Consider the following 21,900-nt stretch of genomic DNA (forward strand, 5'->3'; position numbering starts at 1 on the left):
GAAACGGCTATATACCCAGAACTGCCCCTCAGTCCAGAGCTGTCTCTCTGTCCGGAGCTGCCTTTCAGTCCGGAGTTGCCCCTCTATCCTGATCTCCCTCTCTATCTTGATCTACCTCTATTTTCTGATCTATCCCTCTGTCTTGAGCTATCCCTCTGTGTTGATTTATTTCTCTGTCCCGGTGCTGTCCATGTCATTGATGTTACTAAAAGGATTTTGTGGGGGTAAATTGAGGGTGGACATTTTTAGGGGGAGAGGGATGTTAGGATTGATTATGGTGGGGTGGGGACCTCGCCCGGAGCCTGAGCCACCACCGTGGTCAGATGCCCACCCAGACCCTCCCCTAGACTTTGTGCTGGTGCGCCCAGAGTTCGCACCTTATGGGGGGGGTTATGTCACGTTCCTGACCTATTTCTGTTAGTTTGTTGTATGTGTTAGTTGGTCAGGACGTGAGTTTGGGTGGGCATTCTATGTTTTCTGTTTCTGTGTTGGTTTTGGGTTGCCTGGTATGGCTCTTAATTAGAGGCAGGTGTTTGGCGTTCCTCTAATTAAGAGTCATATTTAGGTAGGCGTTGTCACAATGTTCGTTGTGGGTGATTGTCTCCTGTGTCGTCGATGTATGTACCATACGGGACTGTTTGGCTGTTCGTTCGTTTTGATGTAGTCTGTTTCCTGTCCGTGAGTTCTACGTTTAGTTAGTTAAGTTCATGTTCAGGTTTCGTCTACGTCGTTTTCTTGTTTTGTAATTTTGTAAGTGTTTTGTTTTCGTGTTGCCGTCGTGTTCAATAAAGAGATGGCATATTTCCCTACTGCTGCGTATTGGTCCACTGATCCTTCTCTCCTCTCCTCATCTGAGGAAGAGGAGGACAACAGCCCTTACAGTCCGTTACGTTTATTGGGGATCAATTAAGGAAGACATCCTCTTCTGCAAACCAATGGAAACCAGGACAACATGAGAGGATGCTTTTAAAGTACTGGACAGCTAGGTGACATCAAATGGACTTTGGTGGTCAAGATGTGTTGGTATCTGTACTGATGGCACAAAAGCCATGACAGGGAGACGTAGTGAAGTGGTAACGCGTGTAAAAGCAGTTGCTCCCGACCCCACTTGGGTACACTGCAGCATCCACCGAGAGGCTCTTGCTGCCAAGGGAATGCCTGACAGCTTGAAAGACGTCTTGCACACTACAGTGAAAATGGTTAACTTTGTTAAAGCAAGGCCCCTGAACTCTCGTGTATTTTCTGCATTATGCAATGATATGGGCAGCGACCATGTAACGCTTTTATAACCTACAGAAGTGTGCTGGTTATCAAGGGGCAAAGTATTGATACGTTTTTTTTAAATTGAGAGACGATGAATGTTTTTTTTTCTGACCATCATTTTCGCTTGTCTGACCGCTTGCATGATGACTCAAGCTTACGGACAATGTCAAATGTGATTTAGCAAAGCACCTGAGGGAGCTGGGTGCGTAATTACGCAGCTACTTTCCTGAAACGGACGACACAAACAACTGGATTCATTATCCCTTTCATGCCCTGCCTCCGGTCCTCTTACCAATATCTGAACAAGAGAGCCTCATCGAAATTGCAACAAGCGTTTCTGTGAAAATTTCAATTTAATCATGAGCCACTGCCAGATTTCTGGATGGGGCTGCGCTCAGAGTTTCTTGCCTTGGCAAATCGCACTGTTAAGACACTGATGCCCTTTGCAACCACGTACCTATGTGAGAGTGGATTCTCGGCCCTCACTAGCATGAAAACTAAATACAGGCACAGACTGTGCTTGGAAATGATTTAAGACAGACTCTCCAATACAACCCAACATTGCAGAGTTATGTGCATCCTTTCAAGCACACCCTTCTCATTAACCTGTGGTGAGTTAGTCACCATTTTCGACGAACAAATAAGGTTTTATGTCACCATTTTCGACAAACAAATAAGGTTTTATATGTAAGATGGCTAAATAAAGAGCAAAATGATTGATATTATTATATTATTATTTGTGCCCTGGTCCTATAAGAGCTCTTTGTCACTTCCCACGAACCGGGTTGTGACAAACTCACACTCATTCTTATGTTTAATAAATGTATCGTATAGTGTATGTGTGTCAGTCTTTCAAATGTTGTTTTTTTTTATTTTATTTTTTATTTTATCCCCTTTTCTCCCCAATTTTCGTGGTATCCAATCGCTAGTAATTACTATCTTGTCTCATCGCTACAACTCCCGTACGGGCTCGGGAGAGACGAAGGTCGAAAGCCATGCGTCCTCCGAAGCACAACCCAACCAAGCCGCACTGCTTCTTTAACACAGCGCGCCTCCAACCCGGAAGCCAGCCGCACCAATGTGTCGGAGGAAAACCGTGCACCTGGCCCCCTTGGTTAGCGCGCACTGCGCCCAGCCCGCCACAGGAGTCGCTGGAGCGCGATGAGACAAGGGAATCCCTACCGGCCAAACCCTAACCCGGACGACATTTGTGGCCTGCTGGAGGTCATTTTGCAGGGCTCTGGCAGTGCACCTCCTTGCACAAAGGCGGAGGTAGCGGTCCTGCTGCTGGGTTGTTGCCGTCCTACGGCCTCCTCCACGTCTCCTAATGTACTGGCCTGTCTCCTGGTAGCGCCTCCATGCTCTGGACACTACGCTGACAGACACAACAAACCTTTTTGCCACAGCTCGCATTGATGTGCCATCCTGGATGAACTGCACTACCTGAGCCACTTGTGTGGGTTGTAGACTCCGTCTCATGCTACCACTAGAGTGAAAGCACCGCCAAACTTCAAAAGTGACCAAAACATCAGCCAGGAAGCATAGGAACTGAGAAGTGGTCTGTGGTCACCACCTGCAGAACCATTCCTTTTTTGGGGGTGTCTTACTAATTGCCTATAATTTCCACCTTTTGCCTATTCCATTTGCACAACAGCATGTGAAATTTATTGTCAATCAGTGTTGCTTCCTAAGTGGACAGTTTGATTTCACAGAAGTGTGATTGACTTGGAGTTACATTGTGTTCTTTAAGTGTTCCCTTTATTTTTTGGAGCAGTGTATCTCAGAGCCATTTGCATTGCTAGTTATAGCCTAATGTTAGCTAGCTAGCTAACATTGAACCTGGTTGGTTAGCTACCTGCAGATTCATGCAGGGTAGTAATGTTATGTGTTGGGATTATGGTTCATTATTTAGCTAGCTAGCTACATGTCTAAACAAAATACTCCACGATGCAAGTAACCTTTTCACTACACCTTCTGTATCCTGTGCATGTGACAAATAAACTTGAGTTTTATTTGACGTACTATGTGTTTACCAGAGACAGTAATGTGAAGAACATGACCTGCACCAAAGTCAAATTAGGATATAACATTAAGCCAACGAGACAGTGTCCAAGTTAAACAATTATCTGGTAGAATGCGCTGCTTTTATTTAGTCACACTCACAAGCGTAAGCCGTTTTATGTAATTGGCTCGCCATTAACTTGTAAATAATGTTCTTGTTGTGAGTTCATGTTTCTGTAATAATGAAGACAAATTAAATAAAGTGAAGACGTAGTCAGCTATATGATATGGTCATTATTTGAACTGTCTAGCCAGCTAATGTAACATTAGCTAGTTAGCTAATAAAATAAAAACTAACCAAACCTTGTTTAGAAATGAGCTTTTAGTTGCCTGGTTTGCTATATTGACATATACTAAATTCATTTTTAAACGGCTGGGTTTATTGGTGTTAAAATACACTAGCTGTGCTATTCTGGACCACCAGGCTGCTGATGTCATGCAGCCTGTTGTTTTTGTGTTTATACTTGTTCATAACGACAATGACAAGTTTGATGTCGGACGGCAATAGAATGTTCATGATGTCACTGCGAAAACTGTCAATAGACATAGTATAAACCAGCCTTTAGTTTTAAAATCTTTGGTTGTTTGGTACATGGCCTCACATGTGAATCCTCAAAGAGATTATTGGAGCTAAGGCTTAAGAGGGTGTGAATGATGCTGAATGGGTGTAGACAAAGAAGAGCTCTCCAGTAGGTTTACCAAAACATTCAAGGGCTATTTTCTCAAAAGTGAGATTAAGGAATTACTTTCCCATTGTTCCTCAACTGTAGTGTATAACATACAATTTTCTAGCACTGAGTCTCTACTTTTATCCAATGTAAAAAAAAAAAAACATTTCAAATTTTACTACATATGACAGAATTGAGCCTGTCGGTCACAGATGATCTAACTAGGGAAAACAGAATAACTCAGGACCCTGAGTTCAACCAATAGTCTAAAACCTAGGCCCGGAGCTTTTCCTGCTCAGGTAAAAGTGAGGACCCTTATTGTCACTCTAGGCTTTCTTAGGTCTATAGTACACTTTCAGGGCTTGTCCACCCAGAGGGGACGACAGAACGTGTGACTCCCAAATTGCACCCTATTTCCTTTATAGTGCATGTCTTTTGACCAGAGGGCTCTGGACAATTATAGGAAATAGGGAATATATAAAGGGAATAGGTTATGCAGCCATTTGGGATGCAGCCAAGATCAGCAGTGCTTCTCCATGAGCCCCTCGGGTCTCTACAGGTTAATAGCTGCATTAATTGGTTCCTAGGGAACGAGGTGATAGAGTGGACTAATGACCTGGTACCTAATGACTCGATAAACATGTTTATTATGCTCTTGATATTGGCTTCTGCTGTCCCCATGGCAAAGTATGGATGGAGTAAAACAAATTACTGGTGTTGCGCACATAATTTCCATTGACAGAACTCCAAAAGTTTTTACAGCTCTTTACAGGGTGGATGGAGTACATGATCAATATATCTTATACATACAATATATCATCATTACCCTTACTGTGGGTCAAACATATCTCATAGTGACCCTAGAAGTACAAGATTCCTTATATCTTGAAAGGTATCTGGTCCTCTTATTTCTCAATACAAATGAAATATATACAGTCTATTTGTTATTTTCAAGGAATTACTTGGACATTTTTAGGACAGAATAAATTGTCCAAATTAGATATCAGGTTTTCAGAGGAAAACCAAAGCTAGAGGCCATCTGTCAGATAGCTGGCACAGAGTTATTATGTTACATTGAACAGTTGCCCCTCAACCAACTATGTGCATGTATTGTTTTCTTTCATGGTATAGTATGTCCCTAGATTTCTCTCTCAAAATGTCACACAATCACCAAGCTTGTATGTAACTTACATTACCCATATATATATATACACTGCTCAAAAAAAATAAAGGGAACACTTAAACAGCACAATGTAACTCCAAGTCAATCACACTTCTGTGACATCAATCTGTCCACTTAGGAAGCAACACTGATTGACAATACATTTCACATGCTGTTGTGCAAATGGAATAGACAAAAGGTGGAAATTATAGGCAATTAGCAAGACACCCCCAATAAATTAGTGATGTGCATGTGTCTGCTCAATCGGTCATAAACAGACTCCATGAGGGTGGTATGAGGGCCCGACGTCCACAGGTGGGGGTTGTGCTTACAGCCCAACACCATGCAGGACGTTTGGCATTTGCCAGAGAACACCAAGATTGGCGTTCTCTGGAATACCTGGAGGCGGGGTGGAGACAATCACAAAGACATGTGAAACAGATCAGGGTGTGACACATGTAGACCTACATTCGTTTGATGTAAACATAAGGGTGAGAAAGAATTTCCTTATATCATGTTTTTTGCACCAGTCTCGGCACTATTCCTTTAAAATCCAAAGCACATTGAGATTGACTTTATAATTTTATCCTAACCCCGTGCTTCCCAAACTTGGTCCTCGGGACCCTGAGGGGTGCATTTTTAGTTTTTGTCATAACACTACACTAGTGTTAGGGCAAAGCCTTGATGATGAGTTATTATTTGAATCAGCTGTGTAGTGCTAGGGCAAAAACCAAAACGTGCACCCCTTGGGAAACCCTGACCTAACCTGTGAACTGACCCATCACTTTATGTATCACTGCCCCCCAGTCGCAAGAAGCGAGATAAAAAAAACAACACAAAAAACGATACAACACAAACGGCTTCTAGCATCCTACGCATGCTTTCTGTCTCTAACACTAAAACTGAAGCGAAATCATATAAAAATCAAATATAAATAGTTTTCTACAACTCAAACTAAATAAAAACTAGCAAATCAGGTTTGAAAACTAACTGAACCTAAACTGAATTTCTAATCAAAATAAAAACAAAACATTTAAAGAATAAAAAAATTACAGAGCCTGGGTGCCGATCAGTTATGCCAAATTGGCCACTGGTAACCCTACCATACCAATCTACTGTAGTTTATACCAAGTAGCACACGGGTGTAGAGAACACCGCTTGAACAGGCCTGCTTGTCATTTAAAAAACGTTTTATGATGGAGATAAGTCATTAGTTTAGACCTCATCTGTGGTTTTAAAAACTCTACTTCTCCTTACCGAAATAACATTCACATGATAAGACATGCACTCTACACACACGTACACAAGGATGTTGTATTGTAAATATGTGATTGTGTAGTAGTGGCCTGAGGGAACACACTAAATGTATTGGGTAAAGTGTTATGAAATGTAATGTCATGTAATATTTTAAACTGTATATAACTGCCTTAATGTTGCTGGACCCCAGGAAGAGTAGTTGCTAATGTGGATCCTTAATAAATGCAAATACAAATAGGCAAACTTGCTCACTGCCTCACAATTGTCACGCCCTGACCTGTTTCACCTTGATCTGTTTGTGTTCGTCTCCACCCCCCTCCAGGTGTCGCCCATCTTCCCTATTATCCCCTGTGTATTTATACCTGTGTTCTCTGTCTGTTTGTTGCCAGTTCGTCTTGTTCGTTCAAGCTAACCAGCGTTTTTCCTGTCAGCTCCTATCGTTCCCAGCCTCTTTCCTCGTCCTCCTGGTTTTTGACCTGTGCCTGTCCTGACCCTGTACCCTCCCGCCTAACCTCTCTGCCTGAACCTGAGCCTGTCTGCCGTCCTGTACCTTTGCTCCACCTCTGGATCACTGAACTCTGCCTGTCCCTGACCCTGAGTCCGCCTGCCATCCTGTACCTTTACCTTACCCTGGATTTTCGACCTCTGCCTGCCTTGACCTGTCTTTGCCTGTCCATTGCCACAATAAACATTGTTACTTCGACAGTCTGCATCTTGGTCTTACCTTGATTCCTGATAACAACAGTGGATAGGCAAAATTAAGTGAATTTTCATTTTTAGCCAAAGGCACATCACATCTGTTAAATGTATTACATGTTTTTGAGTGCAGTGAGATATTTATTTTCGGCAAATACTGCTTTTGTCAAAGAGACTTATTTTACTTATCTTCCAAATGTTAAAACAGGAGTGGCCAATCTTCCTCCTGGAGAGTTACTGGGTAACCTAGTACCCAATACATTTTTGTTCCAGCTCTGCTCTAACACACCGCTAACACATCTTTATGTTGATTAGCCAAATCATGTGTGTTAGAGCAGGGCTGGAACAAGACTACATAGGCTACCCAGTAGCTCTACAGGAGGATATTATAATTTGCAGATTATAAATTATTTGTAGATAAAATAATGTTAAAAGGTTCATCATAGGTATACATTTAAAACATACTGGTGATGATCTTAAAAGGAGTGTATACCAAACACTTCCATACAAAATAACAGAAAATATGCTCCTCCCTTATTCCTCCATTGTGATTACAGTACAATTAATCAATCATCACAACTTCTCAGAGGCCTGGGAAGAGGTAGAAGTGCTTTGTTAGAGTGGCTCTGTCTTTGGTCGGCATCTGTCTGGGGAAATCTTCAAAGCGTCCCATGACCTGTATGGAAGAAAAAACAAATCTGTTATTGTGGCTCAAAGTAAATCAAAGCTAATCAATCATTCTATACAGTGCAATGAGGAAAGAACAATGTTATCTGTTCTGTTTCCAGATACTTGCCTTCCTGAACAATTCTTCTATATGATCATCACATGCATAGGTGTTGAATGTCTTCATGATGTGTTGGACAAAAAAGGTGCCCATCTTTGGATCTCTGTAGGACACAGTATCTGAAAGCGGAGGGAATGTAATGGGGGTTTACTCACAGTGATTTACAAACAATATAATGCCTGAGAATGTATGACACACTAACCTGGTGTGCAGGACAGGAGGGAGATGAAGTCCTTCTCTTTGTGCTCCCTCCTGATTGAGTCACTCTCTAACCCCTGGTCAAGGCTGGACTCAGGCACTGTGTCACTGACCCAAACAGACCCATCCTTGCCTGAAACAACATGCAAATCCTCTTTAATATGAAGGTGATGCCTGTACAAAAGGTTTACTTACATACATTTCGGAAATGTGTATTTTTAAGAAAGACTCACCTCCCCTGCAGGCCTGGATGAGGATGACTTTGGGTTTGTTAATCAGTGCTTTGCAGTTCTCTGTGTTCAGGTGTGTGAAGATGTTGTTGATGGGGAAGATGTCAAGATTAGGGTCCCCTTCCTTGTAATGGACACCCATGATGGCTCCCAGCTCCCCATGAGACATCATCACCACGAAGACGCTGTCCGAAAATAAGTGTTCCTCACGTTTAGAGAACGCTTTCACAGCCTCGTCCATCTCCTGCAAGAGCATATTGTCAGTCGCAGAGGAGAAAAACCATAGACTAAGGAAACATGTAAACATTCTTCTAGAAGCAGGAGAGATGTTTCCTCCCTCTGTTTACCTGTCCAGACAGGTTTCTGTGTTTCACCACATCATATCCCAGATCCCTGAGAAGCCTATCCACGTTCTCCTCGTCCTTCTCTGCCCCTCGTCTCAGCATGTTCTTATCATCAAACTCCACGTTGTTTATGAGCAGGGCCAGACGCTTCCGACCAGACTTATCCATTGGAGGGTAAATCTGATCGAGCAAAGCAATGACAGGTGCAAAGGTTATTTAACAGTAATATAGCCTAGCAACAATTCTACTCAGTCAAAATATGTGTGGAAATTGGTCCCAATTTACAAGTCGTGCTAAAACCACTGTGTAAAACAGTGTAGGTACACATTGTTACACAGTTATTGCAGTTTGTGAAATTACAAGTTGAAACTTTGATGGTTTGTTTACACTGCAGGACTATACTTTCACACCTAGATTATTATTATTATTATTATTATTTTTAAGACTTTAGAGTAACTGTGTTTCCTAAACTATGACACTGGTAACCCAAGGGGTTCATCAGCAAGCTTACTGGTCTAATAGGAGAACTATAAACTCAGAAGCTAATTCTATTGGGGCACTCAGAAAACCGATACATGTACACTGATCTATCCTTTGACAACCAAGTAGAGGTCGAACCTCGCTACCCTTCCTCTGAAGAATGTCCTTCTTAAAGTCCTTTGTGCTGGGGATGAGGTCAGAGGACACCTGGTGCTCCTCCTGCTGTGATAACTGGGGCGACGATGGTGCTGCAGGGAAAATACAGCATGTTACATTACATTACATTTACAGTATCTGTTAAGTTCTTACTAACTCTTATCAAGTCTAAGAGAAGTTTGGGACTGTGACAGACGTAACTGAATGGTGTATCAGTTTCACTCACTCATCTGGGCAGGCTGCCTGGGGGGCAGACTCATTTTGTCATAAAGTACAGGATCTCTCTCCTGAATTCTGGCAATCATCTTCTCACTGGCTTTGCTCCCTTTCTTCCGCACCATATCGATAAGGCATCGTGCCTGCTCTGCCCTAGTGCTGTTCTCCTCCGTCACTGATTCTGTCTCTTCATCGTTCAGCACCTTGTCCTCCAAAAGGTCATCCAGGAGCTGCTTGATCACTGGCTTCGTCACACTGTCTATGAATGTCTTCCGAGCATTGGAGAGCACCTTGTCTGGTGAAAGTAAATAGGATTTAATCAGAGCTACAATTTAGTCATTGTTGGAGTGATGTCTAAGTCTTATGCATCTGCTTTGTAAATGAGCATACAGTGTATTCTAAATTTAAATTAATCCTTTAAAGGGACAATCTACAGCTCGAACAATAACAAAGTGGACACCCCGCCACTGATTTGGTAAACAACTGAGGGATGAGGCTGGAGAAACGTAACCACTCTCAAACTCATGGACAGAGCTATGGATGCAAACACTGACCATCCATGATATCAACATGATAGTTTAACCATGTTTTGAGGCTATACAGTGTTTGTTGCCAATTACATTGTTTACAAACAAATTAATAAACCAAGCTTAGATTTTGATGAGTATGATGGTTGAACTAAGCTCATGAGTCATCTATAAGTTAAAAAAATTCAAGAATCAATGTGTTTATCATTAATTTAAAAGTCTAACAATTGATGTAGCAACTTCAGTTTGTCTCTTTAATGATGCATACTGTTTTTTATAATATTTTGGTTCGTGTCTTACTTGGGGTGTGTTCGTAAAGTCAATCTGGAGTGCCAGAGTGCGTTCAGACTGCGCTCTGGACGTTCGTAAATATCAGAGAGTTGTCAGATTGTCCGTTCGTAAACTCAGAGCGTTTCGCTCAGGCCAAGGAGTAGGGTTGATCCGAGCGTTCTGACCTCACAATGGCAGTCAAGCACCCTAGCTAACTGGCTAAAGTTAGCTAGCTTGCCGACGTTTACTGACTCCCAGCATATTCAAAGCGTGTTGAGCATTCGTAAATTCGTCAGTTATTCTGCGCTCTGGCAGACAAAGACGAGAGCGCTCTGAAATCGGAGTAGATGGCCAGAGCAAATTTACACACATTGTTATCAAATCAACTGCTCCAGATAGAAAAAACGGGGGATCGATTGTGCATTTTGCTTGCACCAGTCAGTCTTGAGTTTGACGCCTATACCGAAAGTGAAAGTATGCATGCTGTCGAAGTGGGAAAAAATTGCCCAGAATTCCAACAGAAATATTGCAATATTCTTCATATTTATATTTGTCAGAGTATTACCATAAATACAATGTTTGTTCAAAACAAATTGTACCTAAGCAAAATAGCCGATAATGTTTGTACATGTACGTTTTTATTATTTACCTGCCATTCCTTAGATGAGGTGGATGAAGCTATTCTCTTCTTTCTGCTAGCTATTTCGCATAGAATAAAGGTATGCCTATTTCGCATAGAATACAGATATGCCTATTTCGCATAGAATACAGATATGCCTATTTCGCATAGAATAAAGATATGCCTAGGCGTTCTCTTGATGATACTCGATCATCCCAAATGCTTTTCAACCTAGGCTACTGGTGTCATAAAAAGTCTTAGCAACTTCCCGTATATTTTATACAGTAACCTGATTGGCTGGCTTGGTGCATATATTTACTTAACAGATTTGTTGGACTGTGATATGCATTGAAAAATATGTTGTATTTTTCTGATTTACAAGAAAGGAAATGTGCATTTCTGTACTGTAGCTTCCAAAATATTTTTTACAATTGAGGAGGAGTGCCAGGATTGCTGCGCGGGGGCTTCAATACAGCACCCCCCTGTCAGTCATCCAGGGTTTATACACATAATTTGTCAGGACCCAGTAGTCAGGACAGCTGAGTCCCTGCCCATCTTCCTGAAAACGTCTGACATCAATACTTTATTATATAGCTACTTACTATAAATGTGATATGTGGTTGTCCATATCTAGCGGCCTTAAGATTCATACACTAACTGTAAATCGCTCTGAATAAGAACCCCTTATAAAATTAATAACATTTTAATAATTTCCCATTTGAAAGAATATCGTGTTGCACAGGACTGTCTGAAATGGTCTCAAGAGCGCGCTATTGGATATCGACTAACAAGGAAGAAGGGTGACTACGTAAACAAACTAGTCTGTCAGACGGGTGGGTAGCAGATGGTGTCAATGGCTGCATAAAAAACGACATATATCTACACTCAATAATCTTTCTGAAAAGGTAAGGAGTCGCAGAATGTTTTTAGCTAACGAAATTGTTTGTCAATTTTGTTGGGTCTGGAATTACTGTCACCCTAGCTAGCTAACGTCAACTGCAAGTGCAAACTAGCTAGCTAGCTAATGTTAGCTTCTAGTAGTGTGAGCCAAACCTTAGTTCAATGTCTCTACTCTGGTAAGGACCCAGTGGTCTAGTGCGTCCATTGTAGAATACTTAATTATGGTATTTTTGTAGCTAAGTTTACTGTTAATATTTAGCTACCAGAAGAAGCCTAGCTAGCTTTGTCATGTCATTGTGTCGAGTTTTTCGTGAATTTAGAGCTAGCTAATGTTAGCAAGCTAGTTAGAGTTTAGCTAAGCCCATTGCATTGCTTGCAGCTAAACAGTATAGTACACAGTAGTAGGGTTAGTTATACAAATATTTGGTAGTAAAGTAGCTAACTAGCGTGTTTATAAATCAGGATGGCTAGCTACTAACGTTAGTAACGTTGTAATGTTGTAATGTGGCTTCAAACAAAGTCAAGTGCAGAGCAGCTACACTATTGGGATTTGACACAGCTAGAAGGCCATAAACATTTTCACCAGTGTTTGTGGTCATCCATTAAATTCCTCCTGTGTTGATTTTCGTATCATGCATTCCCAATGTGAGTGGGGAGTCAAAATCATCAGAAATGGGCAGATAGGCAGATTCTTAGGGGTTCAAACTCTTGTCAGATGTCCACTGTGTTGAACTTAATGTTACGGTGGTAAAGGTGTGTAAACACTGCCATATGAAATCATATTTTGACAGGAATTCACTAAGATTTTCAGTGTGTGGATTGAAATGTGTCATTATGCTAGCTACCTCTATTAAACATACATTTTTATCAAATACCTCAACCTGAATGTGACCCATAGTGTGTAGGCATTCAACTTTGTCAAAGTCCTGATAAATAAAAAATAGCCATCAAGTTTGATGTAGGCCTACTTTTGACTGCGGATCTTTCTACCATTCACAGTCTTGTCTTTTTCCTGTTATTCCCAGCCGTATCCACGCTAGTTGTGAGGGATGAGCCACCGGTCGGAACGTCGTGGGATCCATGTGGACCAGTCAGAGCTGCTGTGTACGAAGGGATGTGGCTTCTATGGCAATGCGGCCTGGCAGGGCCTCTGCTCCAAGTGCTGGCGGGAGGAGTACCAACAAACCAGACACAAACAGATCCAGGAGGATCATGCACTGGCAGAGAGGTGTGGTTGTCTATCTGAGCAAACTTGTTTTGCATCAACCCCCAGCTGTTGGGCGGAGGTAGCACTCGATTTTAAATATAGGAGCCCTGTGGCAAACTGAATGCCCTGCATAAAATTGAGGGGTGCAGTCGAAAACAAAACAATAACAAAATGCAGCTGTAACTTTTGATCATTGGTCAAAAAAACATTTTCACAGAAGCAAATGGAACAGTGTCATGTTACTGTCTGTCATTAGTTGAAACGAGTCTTGCCTTGTTGATCTCTGACATTTTTTCTGTCTGTCTCTGTCTGTCTGAAGTATTGATTATGTGGTAGTAACAGCAATGCCTGTTCTGTATCCCAGGTTACAGAAGGAGGAGGAGGCAGTGTATGCTAACAACCACCAGGGGGCAGCCCAGCCCCAGCCTGCCATCGCAACCTTCAGCAAGTTTGAAGAGAGGAAAACCAAGGAGAAGTCACGTAAAGTCAACACGATGACTAAGTTTTTCACTCCCTCAGCAAAGACACCGCCCAAGAAAGGTAGGGTCCAAGTTTGAGATAGGGTTTATAGTGTTTTCTCTACCATTACTTGAGGTATGAGCAGATCCAAACCAAAACTACCTTCCCTCTTAATAATGTTGGTGTACAGTTCCTCTTTCAGAATTCTGCTCCACTACCACTCTCTCCCCCCAGTCACTGTGGAGGAGGTCACATGGGGCATCCAGCTAGAATTCCTTAGATTTTCAACCTCTCCCTGACCCAGTCTAATACCTACAGTACCTTCAGAAAGGATTCATACCCCTTGACTTATTCCACATTTTGCTGTGTTACAGCCTGAATTCAACATTTATTAAATATGATTTTTCTTACCCATCTACACAATACCCCATAATGATAAAGTGAAAAAACATATTTTCAATGTATTGATAATGAAATACAGAAGTATCTCATTTATATAAGTATTCACACCCCTGAGTCAATACATTTTAGAGACTTTCTGGGTAAGTCTCTAAGAGCTTTGCACACCTAGATTGTACAATATTTGCCCATTATTTTTTTTCAAATTTCTTCAAGCTCTGTCAAATTGGTTGTTGATCATCGTTAGACAACAATTTTCAAATCTTGCCATAGATTTTCAAGCAGATTTAAGTGAACTATAACTCTACCACTCAGGAACATTCACTGTCTTCTTGGTGCGCATCTCCATTGTAGATTTGTCCTTATGTTTTAGGTTATTGTCCTGCTGAAAGGTGAATTCATCTCCCAGTGTCTGGTGGGAAGCAGACTGAACCAGGTTTTCCTATAGGATTTTGCCTGTGCTTAGCTCCAGTCTGATTCTTTTTTTTATTCTGAAAAACAACCCAGTCTTTAACGATTACAAGCATACCTATAACATGATGCAGCCACCACTATGCTTAAAAATATGAGGAGTGGTACTCAGTAATGTGTTGCATTGGATTTGCCTCTAACAGTTGTACTTCAGTGCCATGATGCAGACAGGATGCATGTTTTGGAATATTTGTATTCTGTACAGGCTTCCATCTTTACACTCTGTCATTTAGGTTAGTATTGTGGAGTAACTACAATGTTGTTGATCCATCTTCAGTTTTCTCCTACCACAGCATTTAAATGGTGAAATCCCTGAGCGGTTTCCTTTGACTCCGGTAGGAAGGACAACTGTATCTTTGTAGTGACTGGGTGTATTGATACACCATCCAAAGTGTAATTAATAACTTCACAATGCTCAAAGGTATATTCAATTTATTTATTTATTTTACCTATCTACTAGTAGGTTATTTTCTTTGCGAGGCATTGGAAAACCTCCCTGGTCTTTGTGGTTGATTCTGTGTTTGAAATGCATTGCACAACTGAGTGATCTACAAATAATTGTATTTTTGGGGTAAAATCATCTTAAACACTATTGCACACAAAGTGAGTTCATGCAACTTATTATGTGACATGTTAAGCAAATGTCTACTTATTTAAGATTGTCATAACAAAGGGGTTGAATACTTAATGACTCAAGACATTTCAGCTTTTCATTTTTTATGAATTTGTAAAAGTTGCAAAAAACTTATTTCCACTTTGAAATTATGGGTTATTGTGTGTAGGCCAGTGACAAAAGATCTCAATTTAATCCATTTTAAATTCAGGCAGTAACACAACAAAATGTGTAAAAGGTCAAGGGGTGTGAATACTTTCTGAAGGCACTGTACATGTTTCAAGCAAACCACCATAGTCCCTGTGCCCAAGAACGCAAAGGTAACCTGTCTAAATGTATATCGCCCTGTAGATGCGAACGACTCACAATACCATCATTAACTTCTTATGGCTGTGGGCAGTATTGAGTAGCTTGGATGAATACGGTGCCCAGAGTAAACTGCCTGCTACTCAGGCCCAGTTGCTAATATATGCACATTATTAGTATATTTGGTTAGAAAACACTCTGAAGTTTCTAAAACTGTTTGAATGATGTCTGTGAGTGCAAAAACCTGAGAAGAAATCCAACCAGGAAGTGGGAAATCTGAGGTTGGTCGTTTTTCAACTCATTCCCTATTGAAGATACAGTGGGATATTGGTCATGTTGCACTTCCTAAGGCTTCCACTAGATGTCAACAGTCTTTAGAACCGTGTTTAATGCTTCTACTGTGAAGGGGGGGGCGAATGAGAGGGGAATGAGTCAGAGGTTTGCCAGAGAGCCACGAGCTGGCCACGCTCGTTCATGTGAGAGTTAGCTTGAGTTCCATTGCATTTCTGAAGACAAAGGAATTCTCCGGTTGGGACATTATTGAAGATTTATGTTAAGAACATCCTAAAGATTGATTCTATACTTTGTTTGACATGTTTCTACGGACTGTAACAGAACTTTTTGACTTTTCGTCTGCTCCTAGTGAACGCGCTTCGTGAGTTTGGATTTGTTTACCAAACGCGCTAACAAAAGGAGCTATTTGGACATAAATGATGGACATTATCGAACAAAACAAACCTTTATTGTGGAACTGGGATTCCTGGGAGTGCATTCTGATGAAGATAATCAAACGTAAGTGAATATTTATAATGTTATTTCTGACTTCTGTTGACTGCACAATATGGCGGATATCTTTTTGGCTTGTTTGGGCTCTGAGCGCCGTACTTAGATTATTGCATGGTTTGCTTTTTCCGTAGAGCTTTTTTGAAATCTGACACAGCGGTTGCATTAAGAAGAAGTGGATCTAAAATTCCATGCATAACAGTTGTATCTTTTATCAATGTTTATTATGAGTATTTCTGTAAATTGATGTGGCTCTCTGCAAAATCACCGGATGTTTTGGAACTACTGAACATAACGCGCCAATGTATCCTGAGATCTTTTGATATAAATATGAACTTTATCGAACAAAACATACATGTATTGTGTAACATGAAGTCCTATGAGTGTCATCTGATGAAGATCATCAAAGGTTAGTGATTAATTCTATCTCTATTTCTGATTTTTGTGACTCCTCTCTTTGGCTGGAAAAATGGCTGTGCTTTTCTGTGACTTGGCTTGTGGTGCTTTCGCTGTAAAGCCTATTTGAAATCGGATACTGTGGTGGGATTAACAATAAGTGTATCTTTAAAATGGTGTGAAATACTTGTATGTTTGAGGAATTTGAATTATGGGATTTCTGTTGTTTTGAATTTGGCGCCTTGCACTTTCACTGGCTGTTGTCATATCGATCCCGTTAATGGGATCGCAGCCGTAAGAAGTTTTTAAACCAGCATTAAGTTGGCAGATGACACAACGGTGGTAGGCCTGATCACTGACAACTGCTTGGCATCTTACCGTCCCCATTATGGGGACTACAATTATTTAGCGTATTGAATTTACCCTTAAGGTATCAAAACAAAAATATATAATAATTATTATTATTTTGATACCTTAAGGGTAAAATCAATACGCTAAATAATTGTTGGTATGACCATCTTAAAACAAGTCCACATGTTAGTTTAGAACCCTTCCCCCGGCACAGACTCTAGAGGGTTTTAAGACAGAACTGTTCAGATAATACAGGACAAGCCATGGTTGATGTAATTCATGTTGAACTGTTTATTTGATGCGTAGCAGAAAGTAACTAGCTAAACACAAATTGCAGAAGGATGTTGTGTGAAATCACAACTCTGCAAGCTGTGCTGGTCAAGGATGAGATGGATAGAAAGCCCATCCTTGTTTTTCTCTACTTTATATCAAGCACCTAAGGAATATTGTACATACACAGGTATATCATTCCCTCCATTATAAACTCAGCAAAAAAAGAAACGTCCCCTTTTCAGGACCATTTCTTTCAAAGATAATTCGTAAAAATCCAAATAACTTGACGGTTCTTCATTGTAAAGAGTTTAAACACTGTTTCCCATGCTTGTTCAATGAGCCATAACAATTAATAAGCATGCACATCCTGTGTGTGATTTCCTGCAAGACAGGAATGTCAGTGTTCTGCCATGGCCAGCAAAGAGCCCGGATCTCAATCCCATTGATCACATCTGGGACCTGTTGGATCGGAGGGTGAGGGCTAGGGCCATTCCCCCCAGAAATGTCCAGGAACTTGCAGGTGCCTTGGTGGAAGAGTGGGGTAACATCTCTCAGTAAGAACTGGCAAATCTGGTACAGTCCACAAGGAGGAGATGCACTGCAGTACTTAACTGCAGCTGGTGGCCACACCAGATACTGACTGTTACTTTTATTTTGACCCCCCACCCCCCCCCCCCTTTGTTCAAGGACACATTATGCCATTTGTTAGTCACATGTCTGTGGAACTTGTTCAGTTTATGTCTCCGTTATTGAATCTTATGTTCGTACTAATATTTACAAATGTTAGGTTTGCTGAAAATAAACGCAGTTGACAGTGAGAGGATGTTTCTTTTTTGCTGAGTTTATGTATCCTCCCCCCTCCCAGAATCCGTCCCTGGTGAGGCCCTGTCGACCCCCAGCCCCTCAGTGAGCCGCAAGCCCTTAGAGACGGACCGCACCACACGAGAGTTCATCGACTTCCTTAAGACACTGAAACCTGGCAGGGAGATCTTCAAACAGTGCAGAGCCTTCACAGAGAGCATGGCCTACAAGAGGGTGAGTAGTACACCATAATACCACCAGGGCTTCTGAATGTGGAGAGCCTAATGGGGGTTACCTCTATTTGGACCATATCACTTCCTCGTCGTAGAAGAAGAAGGATGACAGAGACAAACGCTGAGGTTACTCTTGAGCATTGAGTGAATAAACAAATTAACTCACCCTTGAAATGAATGAAAATGTACGACAATCCCTTCAAGCTAATAGTGAGCTTGTTCCCCAGGACCTGGGTGCTGATGAGCTGTCTGAGTGCGTTCAAGACTTCTACCAGAACCTTTCAGACCGCCTGCACACACACTTCAAAGGTACACCTTTCCTTTCCTCACCTCTACTACTCTAATACTGGAACATTAAGGATATCTTGAAGTAGGGGCTTGATGACAAAGTTGCTGGTGACAATGAAGGAGAAGGAACCCACGTTTCTTTCAGAGAGCTCTCCTATAGGTAGGCCTTGAATGACTCACATTTGCTGTTTTCCCGTCTGTCCGTGTTGACTCCAGGGTCGTCGGAGCGCGTAGAGAGTGTGATGGACGAGGTAGAGAGGTACATGATGACACGTCTCTACGAGGAGGTCTTCTGTCCTGAGACCACAGACGATGAGAAGAAAGACCTGGCCATTCAAAAGAGAATCAGGTAAAGACATTGAAACTGATATGGTACTGAGTTTGAGTATTGAAGCTGCTGTATGCCTCCTTGTACATCTGTTCACTAAAGTGGTTGGGGGTGGGTGGGTTGCAGGGCCTTGCATTGGGTCACCATTGAGATGCTGTGTGTCCCTGTGGATGAGGAGATTCCAGAGGTGTCTGATAATGTGGTCAAAGCCATCACAGGTCAGACTTACAATGTATTAATTTGTTTTTTACAAAGAGAGACAAACATTGAATGAACATGCATGTGATGTAGAATGTCGTCATAGCACATTAACTACCACTCTGTTCCACCCTGACATCCTGTAGACGTGATCGAGATGGACTCGAAGCGTGTGCCCAGGGACAAGCTGACCTGCATCACACGCTGCAGTAAGCACATCTTCAATGCCATCAATACCACCAAGAAGGAGGCGGCATCTGCTGATGACTTCCTGCCCACCCTCATCTACATCGTCCTGAAGGCCAACCCTCCGCGACTGCAGTCCAACATCCAGTACATCACCCGCTTCTGTAACCCTAGCCGCCTCATGAGCGGAGAAGACGGGTACTACTTTACCAACCTGGTGAGAGGGCTGTGTCGGCAAACAGACAGACGAGCTGTACCAAACAAACTCAATTTACACATATTAAGAATGTATTTTCTGATTTCCACCTAATTCCCCTCTGTCTCTCTCCTCTCTCTCTCTTCAGTGCTGTGCGGTGGCCTTCATAGAGAAGCTGGATGGCCAGTCTCTGAACCTGAGCGTTGAGGAGTTTGAGCTCTACATGTCAGGCCAGGCATCTCCCCAGCGTCCCCAGGCTGCCACCTCCCCCGCCTGTAGTGCTGCTTTCAGCCAGATGAACGAGAGTCTGGACCTACTGACGGGGCTGGGCGTGAGGCAGGAACGCGTCATGGAGGGGGCTCGCCGCCTGGAGAGTGACCTCATCGACTGGAGGGATGGGGTAGAGCACAAAGTGCAGGATGTGTTGGAGAGGTTCCCCCTGGAAATGCACCCCGCCGCTTCCCCCACCGCCTCTTCTGCCATAGATGCTGACAACGTGGAAAACGACCACCTGCCTTCTCCTCTCCAACCCCAGTTGTTTGCCGGCTGACCCCCCTCCCCCTTTGGACTTGTTACTCTCTCTCTCTACCCTGGAAAGTGTCTCCTGTCCTTATGCACATATAGGTTCCCTCTAATGGATCCAAGAAATATAACTCCAACCCTCCCCATTGTATGCACACTTAAAATAGATGCTTGCAGTCGCCTGAACCCCAGTACTCTTAAATAGCCAACTTTCTCGGTCTGTCTTCCCCACTGATTGGTAAGAGGACAAGATGGGTTGCAGGCATATTGCCTTCATCCATGGTCATGAAGGAAAGGAGATGAGGTAAGGAAGCTTTAAGAGTATTGGGACACAGATCATTGATCTTGCCCTCCTTTGTCCCCTATATTACTCATTACATTTACATTTACATTTAAGTCATTTAGCAGACGCTCTTATCCAGAGCGACTTACAAGTACATACATTCATACTTTTTTGTACCAGCCCCCCGTGGGAATCAAACCCACAACCCTGGCGTTGCAAGCGCCATGCTCTACCAACTGAGCCACACGGGACCGTACTCCTCCTGACTGAATCCAAGTCAGAGTACAGAAACCCAAGCGAGAGGGATCTGTTGGGGGCACGTGAGTGTATGTGACCACGACCAAATTTCCCCTTAAGATGTTTATAAATAAGTATATATATATATGTGTGTGTAAAGTTTCATTTCCCTGCCAAACCTGTTCAGTCATGCGCTCAGTTTGAGGAAGTTCTTTTATTTTTCTATTATTCAGGCTATAATCTTCTGAGAGGGGATAATGACTTAAGCCTATTAAAATGGCTAAATTGATACTGTAGCTCAAAGTTTACATTTTGTCTGTAAGAAATACGTGATTTGCAATTCAGAGTATAGGAGATACTAACAGTCACTTCTCTCTTGTTTGGCTTTGTTTGACTGCTGAACAGCTGCTTCTTCAGAAGAACAGAAAGGGTGCATATTTAGAATGGTTATGTCTAAGAGTACTTTTAGTAAGTTCTTTATATTATTTTACAGTGGTGTATATTATTTGTACAAATGTTTTGTGGGTAAATGTTGCCAAACAGAATAGCCATAACAATGTTGATCTCAGCTCCATGTAGTAACCATTCATTCGCGGTCAGATATATGAAGGAACAGTAGACATTGAGTTGAATGAGTAGTATCTTTGATGCAACAGGTCCATTTACATACTACCTATATATTTTCTGTTCTTTTATCATGTTTCATTTTATTACATTTGTAACTATCAGAACAGTGTACAAATGCTGGTTGCCAAAATCCATTCAATCCAATTTAAACACTAACTGAAATAACTAGGCATTGGATACCACACAGCAATCAATGATTAGGTATTTTTGAAAGCAATGTTAAAAATATATATATATATATATCACACACACATCTGTACAACCTTGTAGGTTTGTTTTTGTATGTTGAAGGAGTAACTCAACATTGTCTTGTATTTTAATGTAACTTATTGAGACAGTTTTGTTTTATAGTGTCCATGGGTTTGTTGTGTTGATGAATAAAATAACTCAAAAGCTGTTCTGTGTCTAGAAGGCTTTGTCACCACTGTAACATGACTATCTAGGGTAAGTAGAGAAAAAAGTAGAGAAAGCAAAGGTGTGTTTGCAATGTACACAGTGTACAAAACGTTAAGAACACCTGCTCTTTCCATGACTAAATGACCAGGTGAAAGATATGATCCCTTGTTTATGTCACCTGTTAAATCCACTTCAATCAGTGTAGATGAAGGGGAGGAGACCGGTTAAAGAAAGATTTTTAAGCCTTAAGACATGGATTGTGTGTGTGTGTGTGTGTGTCATTTAGAGGGTGAATGGGCAAAACAAAAGATTTAAGTGCCTTTGAACTGGGTTTTTCATGCTCAGCAGTTTCCCACATCCAGCCAACTAGACACAACTGTGGGAAGCATTGGAGTCAACATGTGCCAGAATCCCTGTGGAACGCTTTCAACACATTGTAGAGTCCATGCCCTGATGAAATGTCTGAGGGCAGAAGGGGGTGCAACGCAATATTAGGAAAGTGTTCCTAATGTC

At 41.8% G+C, this 21,900-nt stretch overlaps 2 protein-coding genes across 3 annotated transcripts; one reads left to right on the forward strand and one right to left on the reverse strand.

Moving 5' to 3' along the window:
* Positions 1–4,614: 4,614 nt before the first annotated feature.
* LOC129832141 (caspase a-like) lies at positions 4,615–11,214 on the reverse strand. Of its 2 annotated transcripts, none has more exons than XM_055895940.1 (8): positions 10,965–11,214; positions 9,529–9,813; positions 9,285–9,394; positions 8,670–8,846; positions 8,326–8,566; positions 8,097–8,225; positions 7,904–8,013; positions 4,615–7,783 (listed from the first exon to the last, which is right to left on the reverse strand). In XM_055895940.1, exons 1-8 carry the CDS (start codon positions 10,969–10,971, stop codon positions 7,691–7,693), a joined length of 1,152 nt encoding a protein of 383 aa, XP_055751915.1. In that variant the 5' UTR covers positions 10,972–11,214; the 3' UTR covers positions 4,615–7,690. The 2 variants fall into 2 exon arrangements, with proteins under 2 accessions (XP_055751915.1, XP_055751916.1); XM_055895941.1 differs by lacking the exon at positions 10,965–11,214 and adding an exon at positions 10,346–10,742.
* Positions 11,215–11,444: 230 nt separating this feature from the next.
* LOC129832142 (rab5 GDP/GTP exchange factor-like) lies at positions 11,445–21,387 on the forward strand. The gene is made up of 9 exons (XM_055895942.1): positions 11,445–11,839; positions 12,860–13,062; positions 13,406–13,581; positions 17,958–18,127; positions 18,354–18,435; positions 18,631–18,763; positions 18,869–18,960; positions 19,087–19,343; positions 19,471–21,387. Exons 2-9 carry the CDS (start codon positions 12,884–12,886, stop codon positions 19,870–19,872), a joined length of 1,491 nt encoding a protein of 496 aa, XP_055751917.1. The 5' UTR covers positions 11,445–11,839; positions 12,860–12,883; the 3' UTR covers positions 19,873–21,387.
* Positions 21,388–21,900: the final 513 nt, after the last annotated feature.

This window comes from Salvelinus fontinalis, chromosome 33 (assembly GCF_029448725.1).
Source record: "Salvelinus fontinalis isolate EN_2023a chromosome 33, ASM2944872v1, whole genome shotgun sequence".
Classification (NCBI taxonomy): Eukaryota; Metazoa; Chordata; class Actinopteri; order Salmoniformes; family Salmonidae; genus Salvelinus; species Salvelinus fontinalis.